This window comes from Mesocricetus auratus, unplaced genomic scaffold (genome assembly GCF_017639785.1).
Source record: "Mesocricetus auratus isolate SY011 unplaced genomic scaffold, BCM_Maur_2.0 Super-Scaffold_100007, whole genome shotgun sequence".
In the NCBI taxonomy this organism is placed as follows: domain Eukaryota; kingdom Metazoa; phylum Chordata; class Mammalia; order Rodentia; family Cricetidae; genus Mesocricetus; species Mesocricetus auratus.
In genome coordinates, this window is record NW_024429191.1 from 7,523,513 (window position 1) to 7,546,042 (window position 22,530).

The following is a 22,530-nucleotide window of genomic DNA, read 5'->3' on the forward strand; positions in this document are numbered from 1 at the left end:
GCAGTGAGCTACACCTGTAATCTAAAGAATGACTAGAGGTAAGGGGCTAAGGCATGGCTCAGTGACAGAGTTCCTGGCTAGCACATGGACGGCCTTGCGTTCCATTTCCAGGACCACAAACACCAAGCAATCAAGTGTTAGGCTGGGAAAGGACTGAAATTTGAGTGCACTTTTGGGAACATAAAATAGTAAATAACCTTGGAAAAAGTTTAAACAGATATCATATGACCCAACTATTCACTCTTAGGCAGCAACCCAAGAGAAAGCTTCTATCTGTATAGCGGTATGCATACAAATATTCATGACAACTTTATTTTTAATAGTCTAATCTTGGAAACAGCCCACATGTCTATCAGCAGGGGAGTAATAACCAACTGTGGGTTGTTCACACAATGGGAAATCACTCATTGATAAAAATGAATGAGCTATTGATACAATGTGAATAATTCCCAAAATAATTGTGCTAAGTGAAAGAAACAGATATAGAACATTGACTTCATTTACAGCCACAGTCCTGAAATGCAAACTAACCTGCATTTACAGCAAGGAGATTAAAAGTTGCCACACTGTGAGAGGAGAAATCTACTCATTATCTTAATTGTGCTGGTATATATGACATTGCAGACATAGGTCAAATTTTATCAGTTTCTGCCCTTTAAATATGTGTAGTGTACTAGGTGTGGTGGTACACACCTTTGATCCCAGCACTCGGGAGACAGAGGCAGGCGGACCCTTGAGTTGAGGCCAGCCTGGTCTGTAGAGCTTATTAAAAATGTAAAGCACAAGGGCTAGGAATATGGCTCTCTGATAGAGTGTTCTGGCATGGTCTAAGCCCTGTGTTCAATTTCCAATACAATAAAAGCAAACTTCAAGAGATGTAAAGTCCCTAGCACATAACAAATGCCTAGTTTACTTTTAGTTCATTTACTCCATGGCCAGTTGCTACCTCCTCCTTTCCTGGTGACACTGTTCCCCTAGCCACACAAGCCAGCTTTTGTTGTCTCTCAGCTTCCTACAACTGGCTTTCAGGGCCCCACAAACCCAGAGGAAGATTGCATCTAATAGGCTTTTGCAGAGGTGACTGAACATTCTGGAGCCCCTGCCCACTGGAAATGGATCTGTCTCTCCACCTCCAACTGACATCACATTCCTCAGGCGCTTCTCTGGGTCCCCTTTTCCCTCTGCTCAGCATTCTCTGTGCAGAGGCCCTGGAGGGATAGGCTTGTAGTCATCGACCTCAAAGGTCAGATGCTGAGGGTTTTCCTATTTGCTAGATTGCAGAGCAGACTATCTAAACGATTCGGCTGATAGTTCCTTCATTTGGAGGAATGTCCAGGTCCTGGACCTGTCTGAGACTTTAGGTTAAGGCAGCAAATATTCTAGGAAGACTCAAGTTCCTAACTGTTGGCCCTCAGCCCAAGGGGTCATCTCACTTTATCCCCTTAGCCCCTACCGGGAACCAAACGATCCAGGACCTGTGGGGAGAGGCCAGTACCGGGCTCTGGCTTCTGGTGCTTGAGGCTAAGGCAACAACTGCAGTAGCCCTGGGGGTCTGGGCTTCTTCCTCATCATGTTTGCCCAGTTGCCCTAGTGACTGTGTGACCCTCCTCCCCGCCCTCCACTGCCCGCTGTGGCACCCGCCATATAAATAGAGACGAGGAGCAGCTGGGCTCTCTTGGCAGTCACCATGAGGGCGCTGCTCCTGCTCTGCTGCTGCCTGGCCTCGCTGCTGCTTTCAGGACAAGCAGGTATGTCCTCTGCACAAATGGCTCCTGCGGGGACCCTGGTGTCCCCAAGTTTTTATTGGTATAAGGGGCTGGGCTGATGGCAGAACTTCGCTTCTTACTGGTATCATTGTCCTTCTCATACGGGCCTGGGACACAGAGGATGAGGTGCTGGAGAGAACTGAGGCCTGTTAGGGGTTCTAAGAAGAAGTGAGAGCAGATGGCTCTGAGGTCTGGCCCAGGTTGAGAGAAAGTAGTCTGGCTGGAACATGCTGGAAAGCGGACCCTCAAAGTCATACCTAGAGGGATCTTTGAGATGAACAAAAAGAACATAATCTTACACCTGGACGTTCTGAGCTACCCTTTTGGTGGGAGATGGGACTCTGTTCTCTGCTCTAGCTAGTGACTTAGGTTTGCATGTCCATGGGCAGAATGGGACACTGTAGGCAAAGCTGGGAATCATTTTATGAACGGTGGGACAGAATTGGAGTCAGGATAGGGCAGAATTGGACAGAAAGTTGAGAATTGGTGATTGTGTTGGGAGCAATTTGACAGAATGCGGAGAGGGACAGAAGAAGCCTCTGTGAGGGGCAGGGTCTTTCATCAAGAAGGGGGCTCTGCTCTGCATTGTGGCTTTCCTTTGACATCTCACCATGTGTCACACATCTCTCGTGTGACAGAGGCGGTGGCTTGGGTTGCAGCATGGGGGTTATTTATAGGCTGTGGAGGGGATACCCGATCATTTTGCCACCTCTCTAGTTCTTAAGACTCCCAAGGCTGGCTTCTCCTTGGAGATTTTCTGGGGGAGGTGCTCTGAGGTTCCCCCAGGATCCAGGACACCCTGGTTTGTCTCCTGCACTAGCACTTAGTCTCTGCATGAGATTGTGAGGTTTGCGGGTCTGGTCTCAGATCTTTAAGGTTCTGTCTCATGAGACTGGAGCTACAGAGATACAGTCCTAGTGAGAGAACACGCAGTAGGAGGAACAAAAGCCATTCTTTGGGGGTGCAAGAGATAAGGCTGGGGGCCTCGGGCCATTGAGCTTGCTGCTGGGCCCTGCCCTTGTCTGCCCTTGAGTTAATTTGGTCTGTGGGGCTGTGGTGGCTGGAGTGGTGAGTGTTCCAAGCGGCTGTCAGGTGGCTAAGTATGGAAACAGTCCTGTAATTGGATCCTGAGCCCAAAGCCACTGCCACCCTCTTCCCCTTCCCTGCCCCTCCTCTGCTGGGTACAGCCCCAGCTGCCACCTTGAAGCTTCCACACAGCACAGTCCCAGGAATTTCTGTCCTTTTAGGGGCATCTTTTATTTTTTCTTCATATAGAGGGAACTGGATATCCAGAGTATTCCAAAAGCTCTGCTCAGAGCTCTTGCTGTGTGGAAAAGAGGCATGTGCTTTGTGTGAAGGTTTCTCCAGGCTGCTACTTTCCTGCACCCAGCAGTGTGAACCTGTCCATTAGAGTGTAGATTCCCTGCCTGCTCCTTCCAGCTCAGTGACCACTGCTCTGTCCAGATGTAGATTGTATACCATAAGGTGACTGCTGCTTGAACTTAGTAGGAGGTTACAAGACACCAGAGGTTTCCCTAGTGATTGATTTTCCCCCAGACTTTGCCATCCTGGTCAGATCATGTCTTTGTACATGAACTCCTCCCCACTCTTTCTCCTGTCATTTACCTCCCATTTTGCTCTGCCCTGGGGCTGGAAGAAGCAGGTGTCTTCTCTAGCCCTGTCACCATTTCCAAGGATAGGAACCCTGGAACACTATCTGTTTTACTCCCCCCCCCCCATTGCTCTCATGTTTCCTCTAGACTGGGTAGTTGACTTTGAAGCCCCATTGTTGCCTCTTCTTCCCATTAGGAGACCCAGCACCACTGTTCTCTAGCCATTAGTCACAAGTACCTACACCAGGACTTGGAGCAGCCGTGAGCTCCTGTCATCAGATACCTTTGGCCATGCTTGTTCTGCCGCCCTGAGTTCTCTATAATTACCTGAGTGCTTTCTCTGGCCTGTGCACCCGGCAGGTATGCCCCCTGCACAAATGGCTCCTGCGGGACCTCAAGAACCCCAGAGATGATTTAGTCAATGCTTTCTTTGGACAGCGAAGGAGAGGAAACCCCAGAGAAGTGAAGGGGCCTTTTCAGTCAGCGACAGAGGCACATAATGTGTCAGTGCTGTTAGCACTCGGCTGGGGAATTGTCTTCCTGCCCTGCCTGCTTTCCTCTGTCAGCTCCCATGGGTGGATGTGAGAAGGGGCAGGGGATGAGGCCACCAGGAAGTTCCTGAGAAAGTTGCTTTGGATCCTTTGACTCCCTGGAGGGTAGGTGAGGAGGTGATGCTAAGAAAGCATTTGTTAGGGGCAGAGCCATTGGTGCGATTGCTAAAGGCTGATCCTGTTCCTTATCAGGGATTTTTGTGTCCATTCATTCCCCACTCCCATATCCATCTCAGCCCTGGTTTGCAGATTTTTGACTCTTCTCTGGCCCCCTCTGCCATCCCAATGGTAAGGGGTTGGTGCATGCTGGGGGTTCCTGACTACAAGCCTAGGGCAATGTGTCCATATCACTCCTTGAGGCTGTCACTCCTATAAGGTTGGTATATCCAGGAAGAAATTTCCTTCCTTCCTTCCTTCCTTCCTTCCTTCCTTCCTTCCTTCCTTCCTTCCTCCCTCCCTCCCTCCCTCCCTCCCTCCCTCCCTCCCAACCTTCCTGTCTTCCTTCCTTTCTTTTTGGGTTTTGAGACAGGGTTTCTCTGTGTAGCTTTGGAGTCTGTCCTGTACTCACTTTGTAGACCAGGCTGGCCTCAAACTCACAGAGATCCACCTGCCTCTGCCTCCTGAGTTCTGGGATTAAAGGCGGGCACCACCTCCACTAGACTAGGAAACTTCCTTTCTGTGCCTTTTACAGGGAAGTTCAGTTGCTGTTGTCTTCTGTTAGGAGGCTTTAAGAGGAGTGAATTTAGGATTCTTGGAGAGAAAGTTGACCTCAGAGGTCTTTTTATCTCCCAAAGCGATGTCCCAGGATCTTAGCTTGTGAAAACTGGACAAACCCAAGCGCATCTTGTCTTCCCATTTTCCATATGGAGTCTGTGAAGTGATATGCCAGGATTTGCTTGTGGATTCATCCCTTTGAAACAGTGACACCTTTCCTAGTGTCATGGGGAGTCATAGTTTGAGAAATTCTGGTTTTGTCCCATATATGAGACAGCTCGTTCATGGTGGGCAGAACTGGGGTTCAGGTCTCTTCCTTCTTTCCCTGTGCTTTTGTCCACTTATCTCCTGAGGGAGGTGAAGAGAAGGCCATTTGCCACCAGCTGGTCATTTGGTGCCTACTTGTGAGTGTAGGCTGAGAAGGACCCAACTCCTGTGAACACAAAGGAGGACAGGATTCCTGCTTCTGTTGTCCCCTTGGCCCAAGAGGGTGACGAGGCTGGTTGCTATGCATCCTGGTTGGAATGAAGGTGACAGCTGGGAGAGTGTGCTGTACAGAGCAGGGTCTGTTGCTGTGGGGATGGGCACATACTCTACTCCTAATCCAAGTTTAAGCCTGTCGTGTAATGTTGCTCAAGTATCTGAAGCCACAACTTGCAATATTTCATTATTTTATGAAGTCATCCTATATTTATTGTGCCTGCTGCTTTTTAAAGTATGATACTGAAGGAATCTAGAAGACATTTTGGCATGCCTTTAGTCTAGAAGGAAAGGAAAAGACAGCTTCCTCTTCACAGGGCTGATAAGACACTGTCATAATGGAGATTTGAGAATGTGAAAAGCTGAAGTAGGGTTATTGAGTTGAACTGACTGAAAAACATTTTTCTTATGGAAAAATAAAATTCAGATTTATTAATTAGGGAGGGACATACATGTGCCACAGCATGTGTGTAGTGGTCAGAGGACGATTTTTGGGTGTCTTGGCTATCGAGTTAAGGTCATCAGGCTCTGCAGCAAGCACCCTTACCGGCTAAGCCGTTTGCTGACCCGAGGAGTATTTTTTTAAATCAGGGAAGACGAAGCTGGATCTTGAGGAAAGCAGGGCTTAGACATGAGAGGACAGCAGGAAGGGAATGTATGTAAACGGAAGAGGATGAGCCAGCTTTGTGCGGTCAAGTGTGGATGGCCTTGAGTGGGGGCTGAGGAGGAGGTGTGTTCTGTGGACAGTGGAACATGGAGAACTCTGAGAAAATGGTAATGCTGACTGGAAGGAGTAGGACTGGTGGAAACTGATCAGTCAGCCTCATCAGGAGTGTAAGTCAGAGAGTATAGACCCCAGCCAACTTGTGAGTAGGAAGAAGAGGCAACTCTAACAGACTTAGGGTCCAAAAGGCCAGATTTCTCTACCTGAGCAGGCTGCAGGAAGCCATGACAGGCTTCCTTTAGGTCACTGGAGGAAATGTTAGAAAAAGACATTGCTATGTAAGAGAGACACATCCTAAATGTTCAGTTTGACTGAGTGTGGTGATACATGACTTTAATTCTAGCACTCAGGAGACAGTGGCAGGTGGGTCTCTGTGAGTTCGAGACCAGCTTGGTCTTCCTAGTGAGTTCCAGTCCAGCCAGGAATGAGACCCTGTTATACACACACAAAATTCAATTTGAGTCATTTTGAGTGCCACAGACCATGGGACATCTGGATGGGGGATTAAAAATGGTTAGAAAGATGAGGTTAATTTGGGTGTGTTGACATATGCCCATAATCCCAGCTCTTGGGAGACAGAGGTAGGAGGATCATGAGTTCAAGGTCATCCTGGGATAGGCAGAGGGTCTCTGTATTAAACAAACAAACAAACAAAAACAGGAAACATGGGACTGGAGCCTAGGGCTAGATGAAAATCAGGCCTAGAACTGTAGAGATACAATTCATTTATAAAAGGACCAGTGAGGCTGGGAAACGGGGGAGTCTTTGCAGAAGAAGAAAATAAGACCAGGGCATAATCTTTGAGGGGCACTGTAATTGAGGAAGAGGAAATAAATAAATGGATTTCAGAAAGATGGGAAGAAATACAAGGGAGAGAGTGGCCTGGTGGCAAAGGGAAAGGATGTCTCCTAGAGGAAGGGGTAGTCAAATGTCACAGGGACGATGAAGTGTTGATTTTGACAACCCAGAGGTCAACAGCAGATTATGAGGGATTTAGGAGTATTTAGTGATCACACAGAGGTAACATATTTAGATGTGGGGACTTAAAGATTAAGTAGGGGGATAAAAGCCAGTAATGGAATTCGGGGCCAGAAGGCATTGCAGATGTACGGAACTTTCACTGAGCATGTTTCTGAGCCAGTAGGTAAGGATCCTGTGGAAAGGAAAAGGTTGAGGAGCACAGGAAAGACTGGGGTTGTGGTTCAGTTAGTCCTGGGTTTGATTCTCTGTACCACAGAATCCTGGGAATGGTGATAAACACTGCAATTCCAGCTCTTGGGGAGTGAAGGAAGGTAAGAGAATTAGGAGCTCAGGGTCATTCTGGCTACAGAGTGAGTCAGAGACAGACTGGACTACATGAGACCCTGACTTCCAAAACAAGAAAGGACAACAGAGATGACAAATGGGGTATCTGAGACATCAGAATACTCAAGGAGGGCACTAAGGGCCCAAGGGTCCTGGGGCTTTGATGGAGAGACCTTGAACAGATACCATGAGTTAGAATCAGCCTCAGTGGCCCGTGCTATCCAAGGAGGAGCTCAACTAGGAAGTCTGTCAGTGGGATCCTGCCCTACACTGGGGACTTCTCTAGAACAGTGGTTCTCAACCTTCCTACTGCTGCGACCCTTTAATACAGTTCTTCATGTTGTGGTGACCTCCAGCCATAAAATTATTTTCATTGCTACTCTCTAACTGTAATTTTGCTACTGTTATGAATTGTAACATAAATATTTTTGGAGACAGAGGTTTGCCAAAGGGGTCATGACTCACAGCTTGAGAACCTCTGCTCTAGAAGGTATGGAAGGCCCAAATGGAGAGCCAGACAAATCTTCCAAGAGCTCTGTGTAGTTATTCTGAGTTTGAGTTGAAGCCAAGCTAGTTTCCACTGTTGAGGGCGAGCTGTGAGATGCCTGGAAGAAGAGTCTGGAGGTGAAGCAATAAGCCATCATTTTCACCAGCGTGACTGTGGAGAGACCTGCCACCTTTAGTCACAGTGACTTCAGTGGAAAACAAACTGGCCTCAAACTCCATCATCCAGGGCGTGCACTTAATAAATGCCTGTTGAGTCTACTGTGGGTAAAGCACTGTGTCCTGGTCCCACCTGATTCATTGTTGGTTTGAAGTGGAAACTGAAGGGAGGCACATGGCCCGAGTTACCTAGATGAGCATCTTGCTACTCTTCATCGTGGGATGAAGACAGGCACCTAGGCTCAGGTCTCCCCATTGGTTTCATCTTGGCTATGAGGCCCCTGTCCTTCTCATGGACAAAGGGGTGAACAAGAGGAACACACGGATGGGTAAGGCTCGAGTCCTTCATTTCTGCTCTGAAAGCCTGGGCTCCTCGGAGTCCCAGCCCGTTCCTCACCTACCTTCTCAGAAAGGCATTACCGCTGAAGCTGCCTGTCTTCAGAATGAATCCACCCTGCAGGCCCCTGCAGTTCCACGGCGTCTCACTTCTCTGTCAGCACCTGTTCTGCCCTCACTTCCACAACCTAACACGGTGCAGTCCGGAAATGCTCCACTCACGCCAGTGGAAGACCAGGGCTCAACAGCGTGGATGGTCATTTCTTTGACCACTCTTTGTTTTAGAGGCTTCCAATTTTAGCTAAAGGGATGCATCTCTAAGGTGCCATTTCCTACTGCTTTGGTGAGTAAGGCCCATGGACCCTTTAATCACAATACAGAGGCAACAGACAGTCCGTGAGCTCTGAGCACAAAGGGGCCGAGCTGTAGAGTGGGCCTGCTGAGTAAGAACCGGAGCCACAGAGAGCTCAGCTGTAACTGGGCCTTGGGTTTGTTCAGTTGCTGCAGAGGTCTCAGTCACCTGGGCGCATCCCAGCCTGGTGTGCTCAGCTGGAGAAGGTGACAAGCATACTTTAGGGAACAAATAGGACTGTCAGATTCATCTGAGTGTTGGACACTCTCTTTCCTGTTGGCCTGACTGTTGTGCTTCTGTAGGATAGAGGAGCCTTCCTCTCCCACACCTGTCAGACAGGGTTTCCCTGTGTACCCTGGCTGTCCTGGAACTCACTCTGTAGACCAGGCTGGCCTCGGACTTGGAGATTGGCCTGCCTCTGTCTTCTGAGTGCTAGGATTAAAGGCATACACCACCACAACTGGCAAGGAGTCTTAGTCAATCTGGTTTTCTGCCTCTTTCTTTTCTACTACTGGAGGTGGTTTTACTTCCAATCAAGGTTCCAGGTCCCTTCTACCTCAGGGGACATGCCTGTCACTTGTCAACTTATGTATTCACCCTCCCTCCTAAAGCAGTCATCCTGAGCTGTTCAGTTGCAAGATAGAAAACTTGCATGGAGTATCAGAATTCAGGTGTCAGAATTAAACCAGAAGTACAAGTAACAATGTAGTAATTTGATTCATAACCTGAAAATAATTAGTTAATACGTAGAATTTAGTCAGAATTTAATCAGAATAAAAGGGCCGAGAGTTCAACCATTCACACCTCCAAGGCCAGCCATTCTTTCTTAGCTAGTATGGAGGGAGGGCTGCTTTCAGTTGCCCTGGGGTGAGTATGCCCATGGCCAGATTCTGAGGACACCAAGAAGACATTGATGCCAGTGGGAGACATTCTGGAAGTCTGTCTTCCTGAGATGGTGTTGTGAGGGGTTCATCAGGGTGGCCATTAATGAGGCCAGAAGTATTTTAAGGGCACTGTCTTAGCAAGGGTGGGATTCCTGGCTCTCTCCAAGGGTCTTAGGGAATAGGAAAGGGCTTTTCTCTTTCCACTCCTTCCCCAGGTTCTTCTCTGCACAGCCTCCTTGAGAGCTCTCGCGTCTTCCCTCAGTTTGGTGTATGCTACTGCTATGTGAGTGTGGGCTATGCGGTAGCCTTTGGCTCAGAAGGGTCATTAGAGACCTGCAGAATTTGGGTGCAGTCTTCCCTAGAGAGCTTCTTTTAGTTAAGGAGCCTGAGGTAGATTCCGGTGAGCAAGCAACAAAAATGACTGAACTCTCTGGGAACTTGAGTGAGTACAAGGAGTGGGGTATTTTACCCCAAGGAGGGAGAGCTGAGACAGATGTGGGGTCTCAACCCTCTCAGGCCCTTCTCAGGACTTTCAAGGTCCTGGCTGAGCCACACGGTACAGGCAGGAATGGACTGTGTCTCTGCCCCAAAGAGCTGACCTTCTATTTGGAGAGATGACTTGCACTGTAAAAAAATGTAACTAACACCCCCGGCAGCCTACACTCTGGTTGGAGTATGGAGGACAGTACAGAAGGTTGGCTCTGAGGAGGGAGTCAGCCACAATTGTAGGAAGGAACAATCAGACCGTCAGTTTCCAGAGGGCAAGGGTCTGGGCTTTGATTATTTCTCTCACATAATAAATAAGTATGTTATTTGTATGTTGAGATAGGGTTTCTCTTTGTATCCCTGGCCATCCTGGAACTCACTCTGTAGACCAGGCTGGCCTCAAACTTAGAGATCCGCCTGCCTCTGCCTCCCGAGTGCTGAGATTAAAGGTGTGCGCCACCAACGCCCGGCTTTGTTGTTGTTTTTTACATCTGTGGTTTTGTTTTCAAGGAAAATCCCAGAAATAATCAACTGATAAATTTTAAATAACTCTTTTTTTTTCTTTTTTGAAACAGAATCTCACTATATAGTTTGGCCTGGTTGGTCTGGAACTCACAGAGATTCACTTACTTCTGTTTCCCCGGAGTCAGGATTAAAGGCACTGATCTACAGACCACTGTTTCAGTTTCCATATAGTTTATTCTTCTAATTAATTATTATTTTGTTACTCTTTTACTATGTCTCCACCTTCTCACAGTATTGGGGACTGAACCTAGGATCTCATGCATGCTGGAACATACTCTGCTCACAATGTTTAATTAAAAATTTTATTAAATTTATTTATCTCTCCGTGTTTGCACACATGTGCATATATGTCTTGGTGTATGTGTAGAAGTCAGGACAACTTGTGAGTTCTTGGGGTCAAACTCAGGTTATCCAGGCTGGGCAGATTAATTCTTTCTTACTGAGCCATCTGGCTGCCCTCCCATCTTCCCCTTCTTGAGGCAGGGTCTCAGGAAGCTCAGCCTGGCGTCAAGCTCACTATGTATCCTAGGATGCCTTGGACTCCTGATCCTCTGCCTCTCCCTCCGAAGTGTTGGAATCACATGTGTGCACAAGCACACCTGGTTTTATGTGATGCCAAGGATTGAACCCAAGGCTTTTGTTCATGCAAGGCAAGCATTTTATCAAGTGAGCTATATCTCCAAGTCATCACTGTGTGTAATTTGTAAGCCAAAACTGTATGGGGCCAGTGAGAAAAATCATTTGCTGCCAAGCTTGCTAACCTGAGTTCCATCCCCAGAACTCACAAGGTAGAAGGAGAGAACTAACCCCTGCATAACATGTGTGCACCCTCCTCACCAACAAATAAACAAATAGATAAAAATTAAGATGCATTATAGGTATACATGTACAGGAAAAAATCTATATAGAATTCAACACTAGGTGGTTTCAGGCCTTTACCAGGGCCCTGGGAGCATAGTCCCTGCCAGCCCAGGGGGACTGTTGTACTGCATTACTAATCCTTAGCATGGAGCTTGGATCACTGAAGACATTTAATGATGTCTAATGAATGAGCAGATGATTTGTGTAAGCAGAGCTATCTGCAGGTATGGGGGAGGCTCCGAGTTTTGCACTAGCAGTAACAGGATGACAGCCACACTGGCTAAAATGGGAAGTTCTTGTTCAGGGGAGACCAGGCCACACTGATGGGCTGCAGCCAGTTGGGAAGGGCCTTGAATGCTAAGCTAAGTGGCTGTCTCCCTATCCTGCTCTTCCTTTGACTAGATCCACCCCCTTCTCTCTCAGATATTTTTGGATCCTTCTAGAGCAGGGACAGCATTCTGAGTTCAAACAGGTGCAGGCAAAGCCTGGCCTGGAGTTCGGTGCTTACAGGAAGTGGGTTGTGCTGGGAGCTCAGCCCAGAACCGAGCCAGGGGAGAGCCCAGGAACTTGCTTGGGAGTCCCCTCCTTCCTCCCTCCTCCAGCAGGTCACTGCCAAATGGCAGTCCCTGGTCCTCCTCCAGTGGCCATTGGGTTAGAACCTGGCTGCCCAGTTGTCTCCAATAGAATTTTCCCTAGATGGCAATAGAAAAAGTTTGACTGACAAAGCCAATCCCTTGGCTCCTTTCCCTCCTCCTCCTCTTCCTCTCCCTTTCTTCTTTCCATTAACAGTGTCTCTCATGTCTGTCTATGTAGCTGGCCTTGAACTCATAGTCCTCCTTCCTTAGCCTCCTAAATGCTGGGGTGACAGACACGTGCCACCACACTCATCTTGGTCCTGTTTCTTCACTACTAATTGTGAATAATAATACTTGAACTATTGACAACATGGGGGCTATGCGATAAAAGCAAGAAAAAGGGACCTGGGGGGAAGCAGCTCAGTTGGTAAAGTGCTTGTCTAACATGTATGACTTGTCTTCATCCCTAGCATTGCATAAACTGGTCATGGTAGTGTGTGCTTGTAATCACAGCACTTGGGAGGTACAAACGGTGGGACCAGAAGCTCAAGGTCATCCCACTATCCTGGGATACATAGTGAGTTCAAGGCCAGGCTGGGATACATAGACCCTGTCTCAAAAAAACAAAAAGTCTATCAGATGCTTAAGATATTCTTTGAACCAGGCATGGTGACTCACACCTTTCACCCCATCCCTCAGAGGCAGAGACAGGCAGATCTCTGAGTTCGGGGCCAGCCTGGTCTACATAGTCAGTTCCAGGACAGCCAGGGCTACATAGCAAGACACTGTCTCAAAACAAAAATATTCTTTGATATTAGATGTGTTTTAATGTTAATGTTAACAGGGCTCTGACAATAAGGGACATTTTCACTGTTGGGGATGTGATGTCACTTGACATGAGCTGCCAGTTTCCTCAAACACCGTGGGACAAGGACATCTAAGGGATCTATCAGCATTTCACCCCGGTTTGGGCTGTTAATATCTTTGGGATTCTCTGTCCTCAAAGAGCTTACAAACCAGGAGAGGGGGTAGTCCATACTCATGAGATGAACAGGGAACCATATAAGGTAGATGGAATCAGGGGCTAAAAATAAGTAGTCAAAGAGAGCAGGGAAGGGGGAACACTTGTCAGACAGGCTTTGCGGCTGGGAGAGGGCGCCCAAACTGGGTTTCAAAGCATGTGGATGCCAGGGACTGTGGGGACTGGGACTGGGGCTTGGGACTAGTGAAATCTCATCTCACTTAGTGTGGGAGAATGTTTGGCAGATTTCCGAGGGCCAGGCTTAGGTGTTGGTTCCCATGTCATTTTCCTGCGGTTGCCATAACAAGTCGCCCCAAACTTGATGGCTTAAAACATTATAAATGGCTGGTTGTGGGGGTGTACATCTTTAATCCCATCATTAGGAGATAGAAGTAGGCAGATGTCTGTGAGTTCAAGGCCAGCCTGGTCTGCAGTGAGACCCTGTCACAAACAAAACCAAACCAAAGGCACAAATGTATTCTTATTCAGTTCTAGAGGCTAGAAATTCAACACCAGGGCATCGGTAGGGCAATACTTCTGAAGGCCCCCATGGAGGAAGCTTTAGCACCTTTTCTAGTTTCTTGTAACTGCCATGAATTCTTGGTGTTCCTGGCTTCTAGCTTCACCTCTCCAGTCTCACCTCTGCCCCTCTATGGCCTCCTTCTCTGTCTGGAATTCTCTGGTTTTCATCATATAAAGATATTAAACACATTGGGTTTAGGGCTCACCCTAATTCACACGATCTCATCTTAGCTAGTTACATCTATAGAAATCATATTTTCACATAAGGTCACATTCTCCATAGGTTATGGTGGACACACATGTTGAGAGCAATTCCATTCAACCCACTATAGTTGCTTAGCTGTACCCTCAAGATGTCTAGTAGCTGCTACCTCTTATGTCCCTTGGGCAACACTGTCTTCTGCTGGGCAGAGGGACACCTGTTGTCTTGGCCCTACTGCTCCTGTGGCCCCCACCATGACCTGATGGCTAATTTGGAGCTCTGCTGACACACCCAAGGGAAACATGTAAAATGAATGTATGGACAGCTGACTGGAGCAGAGAATTCCAGGAGCAACTGCCCAGCTTGTAAGGGTGCTGGAGGGGGGAGGGTGACTGCCTGGGTGTGCCTCAGCTATGGGACAAGACAAGTTAGAGTTGGAAGATCCTGGGGGAGGGAGAACCAGTTTCTGAATGGCTAGTGATAGAAAGAGCATGGACCCAAAAGTTGGAAATCTATGCTCAGCACACTCTTTGTGAGACCCTGTATCCACCTCTCCTCTTGATCTCAGCCCTGGGCATTGTGGGAATCCAATGAGGGATATGTAGGATGTGGAAGCCCTTCCCTATCTTTTGCAGAATAAACTTCTGAAGGACCACCCCATGAGGCCCCCATTCCCACAGACCTCCTGGGAGCAGCAGAGGGTCCCTACAAGATGAGTAGGACATCTGGGGCTCCTTGCAGTGGGCAGCAGCAGTGCCCAAGCCTGAGTCTGGGCATCTAGGCAGTTCTAGAAGCTGGGCACCGTGGCATACCCTAGTCCTGGAGGAAGCAGAGTCAGGAGATTATTTTTAACCTCTGTTCAGTATAGGTCTTCAGACTTTTTCAGAAATGTTAATCAATGAGTACTGAAGAGATAGCTCAGTATTTAAGAGCACTCACGACCCTTTCAGAGGACCTGAATCTGAGTCCCAGCACCCACATCAAGTGGCTTGCACCTGCCTGTAACTCCAGCTCCAGAGGATCTGATGACGTTTTCTGGCCTATTCCTGTACCCACATACTCACAGCATGCAGGCACACACCCAGGCACACACCCAGGCAGGCAGGCAGGCACGCACGCACGCACGCACACATACACACACAAATATTTTTTTAAAAAAGAGCAACAGCAACAACAAAATGTTCATCAACAAAGGCCTAGTTCAAGGAACCCCCTAGTCTCCCGTTAGTCTGCAGCTGTGTGCTCTGCTCTGTCCAGCTCTCTCCTATCTCTTAACCACAATCACTGCTCCCCTCACACACTTGGCGTGTCTCCTGTGGTGTCCCCAAATAACCTCACATCTCAAGAGCAACTACTCAGAGCCTATGTTGTCCACAGTCCCTTTTCAGACATGGACACTGATGCTGGGTGTTAGTTCTGGCTTCCTGACTACTCATCTCTCCTTCTAATCAGATCCTAAGCCTTCAAGTGGAAGGAGATTTTGTTCAGCAATTCAGTTCACTTGGTTATTACACAGTAAGGTAGGAAAGCAACTCTTCTAGGGCCCTTTAATCGTATGACAACTAGGCCTGTGGAGGTTAAGTATTGGCATCAGGACAAGGCTCAGTGGCACTTCCCTTGTCTTATAGAACTATTATGCTACCAAGTTAAAAAAGTCTTTCATTTTTGCCATCATTTATCCCATTTTCCATCTGACTAACTGTTTTCCATCCATCCATTTTGTATCCATCCACACAAATAGATATTTTGGGTACTAAAGAAACAAATTCCAACCACTGAGAAACTGCATAAGTAATGCAGCGTATCAGAAAACAGTAGATACAGTGGAGAAAAATAAAACTAGGGAGAGAAAAAAAATCAAGGTTAAGTGGGAGATGATCTCCGTGGGGTAGCTGAAATAAGCCTTACAGAGATGGCAATGTCAGAACAAGATTGTCTGGGAAGAGCATACGCAGAAGAGGGAACATGAAACACAAGGCTCCAGGAGGGACACGGGGGTGACCCAAGGAGAGCAAGCGTTCTCCCATGTCTGGGCGGAGTGGTCAGGGTGGTGTAGGAGGAGAGGTGAGGTCACGGGAAGCAGGGCAGAGGGTATGGGCCTCTGGGTCACTGTAGAGCGCTGGCTCTTCCTTTGCAGAAGACAGTGACAACGGGATGGTGTGCACTGAGGAGGGGCATCAGTCTGTACTCTGGCTGTGAAACACACGGGCGCATGGTAAGGGGTGGCTGTGTGGCCCTTTTTTAGATAGCCCAGAGAAACACTGGCCAGGGAGAGGAGGCTTATTGTCACGTGCTCTCAGTGTATCCATCAGGTGCTCATAGTGCAAGGATAGCTGCTATGTCTCAGCTGAACACCGTCAGCTCCCTGGGGGAAGGTGACAGGTGCTTCAGGAACACAGAGCAGACACATCTAAGTAGGGTTGAGGGCTACGGCGGCGAGGGGGAGAGTCCTAGGGGATGAGCCTCAAGGCTGACCTCTGAGTATGAGCAGGAACTGACACTGAGATAGGCATTTTGGAGACTGGCTAGAGGGTCAGGCTGAGTGAAGGTGACTGAATAATAAATAGCTCTTCAGGCATGGATGACATAAATCTAAAGAGGTATTGGGCATGGCCCTTTTCCTGGATGTCAACCTGAAAGATAGGTCACTACCATAGGGAGCAGGGTCAGTGTCTTGTCATATTACTCAGTATAGATCAGTCTGGTCTTGAATGAGTTGAAGTCAGAGACAGAGATCCATATGGCCTTAAGTGATACGAACTGGAAGACATCATAAGGGGTGTGGTAGGAGACAAGGCTAGCAAGAGGGAGCAGGTAAGGCTGGAACCTGTAGGAGAGCAGGGGAGAGTTCCAAACATAAAGACTATTATGACACTTATTATGAGCTGGATTGTGACCCCTAAAAGACATGTTTAAATCCTAACCCAAGCTCCTGTTTTTTGTAAGTGGGGCCATTGTGGTTGTTAGTTGAGCTCCTAGGAGAAGGGTAGGCCTCATATCCAGCACAGTGGCTTCTCTCTGGGACGAGGAGGAGGTCATGTGAGGGTGGAGACAGAAACTGAAAGAGGCAGCTGTAAGTCAGGGATTGCCAGGGAGGCAAGACAGGCCCTCCCCACAGGGCTCGAAGTCAGCCTGGCCCAGCTGAAGCCTTGCTTCAAGCTCTGACTTTTGGAACTGTAAGATAATGGTTTTTTACTCCTTTTCTTTCTTTTTATAAGATTTATTTTTATTTTTTAATCTTTTGGTTTTTTTTGAGACAGGGTTTCTCTATGTAACAGCCCAAGTTGTTCTGGAACTTGCTTTGTAGACCAGGCTGGCCTCAAACTCACAGAGATCTACCTTCCTCTGCCTCCTGAGTGGGGGGATTAAAGGCGTGCACCACCACCACCACCTGACTTTTTATTTTTATTTGTGTGTATGCCTCTGTGTGTGTGTGTGTGTGTGTGTGTGTGTGATTGTATTCTATATGTGTCTAAAGAACCAGGAGAGGCTGTCAGATCCCCTGGCACTATAGCTGTAGGCAGTTGCAAGCTGCAGTATGGGTGCTGGGAATTGAATGAAATCAGGTTTTCTCTGGGACAGCAGCAAGAACTCACAATCACACAGCCATTTCCACAGTCCTCCTTTTCTCTTCTCCCTCTTTGCTTAGATAGTGTCTCAAGTAGCCCTTGATGGTCTGGAACTCACTATATAACTGAGGATGAGCTTGACTGCCTTGAATGCTGGGATTACAGATATGTGCTAAAACTCCTGACTTAAGGCAGCATTGTGGATTAAATCCAGAACTGCATGCATTCTAAGCAAGCATGCTACCAACTGAGTTATATCACCATCCCTTGGATTTCTACCCTTAGAAGCTGCTAAGTTTGTGGTACTTTGTTGTGGTGGCCCTAGGAACTAATGCAGGACTGTATTCAGGCTTTGTTGAAGGGATTTGGCCCAGGTCCAGAACAGACCAAGAGGACCATAATGGCAGGTTTGTGCTATAACCTGTTGTTATAGCCTGTTGAGCCCCTCAAACCCAGCCATGTGGCCCTCAGCACTGACCAGGGAGGGTCAGCCTGGGTCAGGTAGTGTAGAATGTGCACTCGCTTTAGCCCTGCCCTTGGCTTTGAGCTTCCTCCTCTAGAGTGAGCTCCATAGCAACTAAGGAATATTTGGCCTTCTGTGGCTCTCTGTGTGGCCACAGACTGCCAAAGAAAAGGTATGTGACGGCGTAAGTGCTTCCTAGTGGCAAGAGCCTCGTCTGCTATTTGAGTAAGTGAAGTGGGGTACACAGAGCTCAGGTTCTTAGTGATACCTAAAGCCACCAGAGAAGGAGGCTGTTTTCAGTTTGATCTGCCTGTAGTGACTTCTGAAGAGTCAGATGTCCAGAGAGGGAGTCTTATGGGAAGGGGTCTGAGGGCCATGCTCCAAGGGGCCTGTCCTAGGTGTCTGAGGTTCTGGGTCTAGGCCTCTAAGGGAAAACCTTAGATTTCTGGAGTGGTCCGCCTCAGGAGGCCTGAGTATGTTAGACTTGTTTGCCAATGACATTCCAGGGTCTGGAAGGAGAATTCAGGGTAATGGTTGAATTTACTCAAGAGCAGAGTTTTGTTTTGTTTCTTTTTAAGACAGGATTTCCCTGTGTAACGGCCCCAGCTGTCCTGGAACTTGCTTTGTACACCAGGCTGGCCTCGAAGTCACAGATCCACCTGCCTCTTCCTCCTGAGTCCTTGGATTAAAGGCATATACCACCACTCCCACTTCTTAACTCATGGGTATCAACTCCTTTGAGGGGTTGAATGACTCCTTCACATGGGTTGCCCAAGATGACTGGAAAACAGATATTACATTATGATCCCTAAGAGTAGTAAAATGACAGTTATGATGTAGCAACAAAAGTAACTTTATGGTTTGGGGTCTCCACAGCATGAGGAACTGTAGTAAAGGGAGGCAGCATCAGGAAGGTTGAGAGCCACCTCTCTGGAGGCTCTGAGTTCCTCCTGTCCAGGCAGCATCAGGAAGGTTGAGAGCCACCACTCTGGAGGCTCTGAGCTCCTCCTGTCCAGGCAGCATCAATATTAGGGTTTTCCCTCCCACCTCTTCTGACAATGACTAGTGAGACTGTCTCTACAGTCTTCTTGTGATCTTGGGAATTTCAAAGACTTCACAGTTAAGGCTGGTGGCTTTACTCAGGCTAGCAACCAACGACCTTGGGAAGAGAGACAAGTAACAAGGTCCATTGGCCCCCTCCAACTCCAGCTTTCCCTGTCCTGACACAAGGCTTATGTTTAAAGGAGTTTGAGGCCAACCTGATCTACAAAGCAAGTTCCAGGACAGCCAGGAAACCTGTCTCAAAAAATAAAAGAAAACAACAAAACCCCAAACAAGACAGTTGCAGAGAATCTGTGTTCAGTTCCAGGGAGTCTCTTTGCATGGCTCACAGCCTCAGCTCCAGGAGATCTGACTATCTCTGTGGGTACACACATTCACATAGACACCTAAAAAAAAAGCCGGGCGTTGCCTCAAACCTACTCTAGATGTTTCTGGTTTCTTAGGAAGACCAATAGGGGAGTGAGTGAGCAAGCCTCAGAAAGAGGGTGAAATACGGGCATACAGGGTTAGAATTATTAGGTGGGGCTGTGTGTGTAAAGACAGGTCAGAAGCATTTAGTCCTGGCTTGTACTTGCTCTCTGGAGGCTTCTAGCACCATTTTTTTCCTGGATGTGGTTTCTTCATTTTTGAAATAAGAGTTGAACTAATTAATTTATAATTTTCCTTCAGTCCTGGAAGTCTCTATAGTAAAAAATAGCCATAAGGCTAAAAGTCAAGATGTGGGGGTATGGATGTAAGGGTCCAGAAGTGGAACTCTTCTGTCATGGATTTGGGGATGTTCTCAGGGGGAGAAAGTGGAGAGCTCTGACCAAACAGCAGTTTTTCCATAAAGACCTATAGGCTAGGGCATAATACCTACTCTATTGTTGACCCAACCTCTGTCTTTGGTTTGGCCTTCCTCCTTCATTCACTAAACAAAAATCAGAATGGGCAGCTTCTATGGCAATTGGGAGTGAGAGCTGCTGAGGCTATCCTGCTGGCAGTGGGTAGCAGTGTTGGTACTACTGGGCGCTATTTGCCTGGTGTTCTGGGTATGGCACTTGCTCTCACCTGAGCTGTTGAGCACAGCTGCAGGAGGTGGTGAGGAGGTAGGGTGACTATGGTCGGTTTCACAGGCTGGTATATGAAGTGCTTCAAAACCTGCAAACATTAGATCCAACTTCACTTGAGCAGCCCATGCAACTTCTACTAAGTGTGAGCTCTCACTGTGTTGGCCCTGTCTCTGAGGCAAAGATCTCACCCCCCAAAGTTCTCAAGGACTGTAGCATTCTTGAGGGGTTTACTATTTTGAAGGGCCCTTACATTTTCCTTTGTTTTGGTTTTGATTTTGATTTTTGTTTGTTTGTTTTGTTTTGCTTTTGGGAGGACTTCCATCCATTCTCAGACAGGCACAGCTCTTACAATGGATTTGTGAGTTTGTGTGATTTGCATTAGGGGTAAAGTGCAAGTATGGTTACCTCACTTCAGTGGAAAGACCTGAAATGAATGGAGGATTCTGTACAGCCTCAGATGTTTCTAGGTGAGTCAAGGTTGATGGAGTAGTGATAACAGGAATGACTATTAGGCTCATCAGAATGAACTCTTGTCCTCTGGAAAGCTGATACCTCCAGTTCCTTCATGTCTCGACCAGCTGGAGCCATAGAAGACAACCAGTATTTAGTCCAGTGGTGGTGGTGCACGCCTGTAATCCCAGTATTCAGAAGTCAGAGACAGGCAGATCTCTGAGTTTGAGGTCAGCCTGGTCTCCAAATTGAGTTCCAGGACAGCCAGAGGTATTACGGAGAGAAACTCTGTCTTGAAAAGCAAGCAAGCAAACAAGCAAACAAAAAGACTGCCAGTACCCCCAACAAATCCCGTAGAATCCCCCTCAGCTCTTGTGGATGGAGAGGAGCCCTGAGTGGAAAGACCTACCCTGGCCTCTTGAGTGAGCTCCCAGACCCAGAGGGTCTAAAGGAATAGAGTGAGGGGCAATCCTGTACCCCTTTGTCCAAAGCTGCTTCTACTGTAGCCACTCAGTGTGTTCTTCTAGGAAATAATAAGCGTCACATCTATCATTTGTTGAATGCTTTATTTTAACTTTCTTTTTATTCATTCTTTGTGTCTTTCACATCATGCATCCCAATCCCACTCATTTCTCATCCCCTCACATCTGCCCTCTGCCCTGGCAACCCCCCCTCCTGCCCCCTGTAAAATAAAGCAAAATAAAATTAAAGATAGAAAAGGAAAAAGAAAAGAAGGGGAGAATCTCGTCATGGAAGCTGCAGTGTGACACAGTGAATCGCTCAGTGACCCCCTTTACCCATACATCTTTACATGTGGGCGTCCATTGAATCATTGGTCTGGTTCAATGCTGCTGGTCTCTGCTACGCTGTTGACACTGGGCCCTCACTGGGACTCTTCCTGGACATCCCGTTGCTGCCCTGTGTCATGCAGGTCCTGTGGCCCTGGGTCCACAGGACTGCCCCCTACCACTTGTGCTCCAGCAGATAGTTGAAGGGGCTTGTCAAGCAGGGTACTGAGCTCTATGGTTTGTGAGTGTGTAAAGGCTGCCACAGGAGGATTAAGGATAGTCCAACGTCAGGAAGATGGTGCAACAGTCAAGTCCAGAGAGACTGGTCATTTGGCTTAAGGGTCAGAAGCCTTCTCAGCCTGTGAGGTGTAGCCAGGGAAAGCTTCGGTTCAGGCCCAGGCTCAGAAGATCCATTTCCCGAGTGGAGAATCAAGCTGACTTCTCTAGCCTCCTTAGGCTGGGAAAGAGGTGGCTCTGGTCTCACTGCTCCCTTCGCTGCTGACCCCAGTGTCTAACCCAAGGCATCTAGAGGGAGTTGCAATTCTTTGGCTCCCACGGGGTATCTCCTTCTGGCACCCAGACCTTAAGCCATCAGTTCTCCCAGCATCCTTCCCTACAGATCCCAGGGAGATCCAGTTTCCTCAGGTGGGGAGATACAGGAGTCAGACACCTGCCTCAGTCTTTCTTGGACTCTACCCTGTGTTCATTTCTCCTTCCTTGCCCTGGTCTGCCAGCTTAGTCCTTCCAGAGTGAGGAAATCACTCCCCAGTGACTCTTGTGAGGATTTAGTGCTGATCTCTGGAAAGAGTTTCAACAGAGTATTCCTTCTGTCAGTTCACTAGGAGGCAGTGTGACTTAATCTCTTTTTCTTTTTCTTTCTTTTTTGAGTCTCATGTAGCCCAGGCTGGCCTCAGCCTCAATGAGCTTAAACTTTTGATTCTCTTGTTCCCACTTCCCAAGTGCTGGGCTTCTAGGTGTGTGACGCCCGCCACATTCGGTTCATGAGTTCTGGACATTGGACCCAGGGCTTACGTATGCGGGGCCAGCACTCTACCATCTGAGCTACATTCCCAGCTCAAGACTTAATGTTGGGCGTCTCTTAGAGACATTGACCTTTCCAAATGAATGAGCAAGCTAGATGTGGTAGCACTTGCTCTCAGTGCCGTCACTCAAGCTAAAGCAGAAAGACTTGTGATTTGAGGCCAGGCTGGGTTATATAGAACCAAGCCAACAGGAACTATCTAACAGGGCCTTGACTTCAAACAAACAAACAAACATATGGCCTGTGAGTTTAGCACTTGGGATGTGGAGGCAAAAGGATTAGGAGTTTAATCCTCAGCTATATAATGAGTTTGAAGCCCGCCAGGCTATGGAGCGTATTTAAAAAAACAACAACAAACAAACAAGCAACAACCAGCCCACTAACCAGACATTATCTACACTAGTGAACCCCCCTGGCATCTAGCAGAAGTACCTATATATCTACCAATGGTCATGGGATTTATAACAATTTCTCTCTCAGCCGGGCCTTGGTGGCACACCTTTAATTCCAGCACTCGGGAGGCA

At 47.8% G+C, this 22,530-nt stretch overlaps 1 protein-coding gene across 3 annotated transcripts in view; it reads left to right on the forward strand.

The window, feature by feature from the left end:
* Window positions 1-22,530, forward strand: part of Srl (sarcalumenin) — a 62,070-nt gene that overhangs the window by 13,985 nt on the left and 25,555 nt on the right. The window contains exon 1 of one of the 3 annotated variants that reach the window (XM_040748156.1): window positions 1,615-1,748. The exons of 1 other annotated variant lie outside the window; for it this stretch is intronic. In XM_040748156.1, the coding sequence (XP_040604090.1) occupies window positions 1,688-1,748 (61 nt within the window). In that variant the 5' untranslated portion in view covers window positions 1,615-1,687. Of the gene's footprint in view, window positions 1-1,614; window positions 1,749-22,530 lie in introns of those variants that run through there. One more of the 3 variants, XM_040748155.1, reaches the window with a different exon arrangement.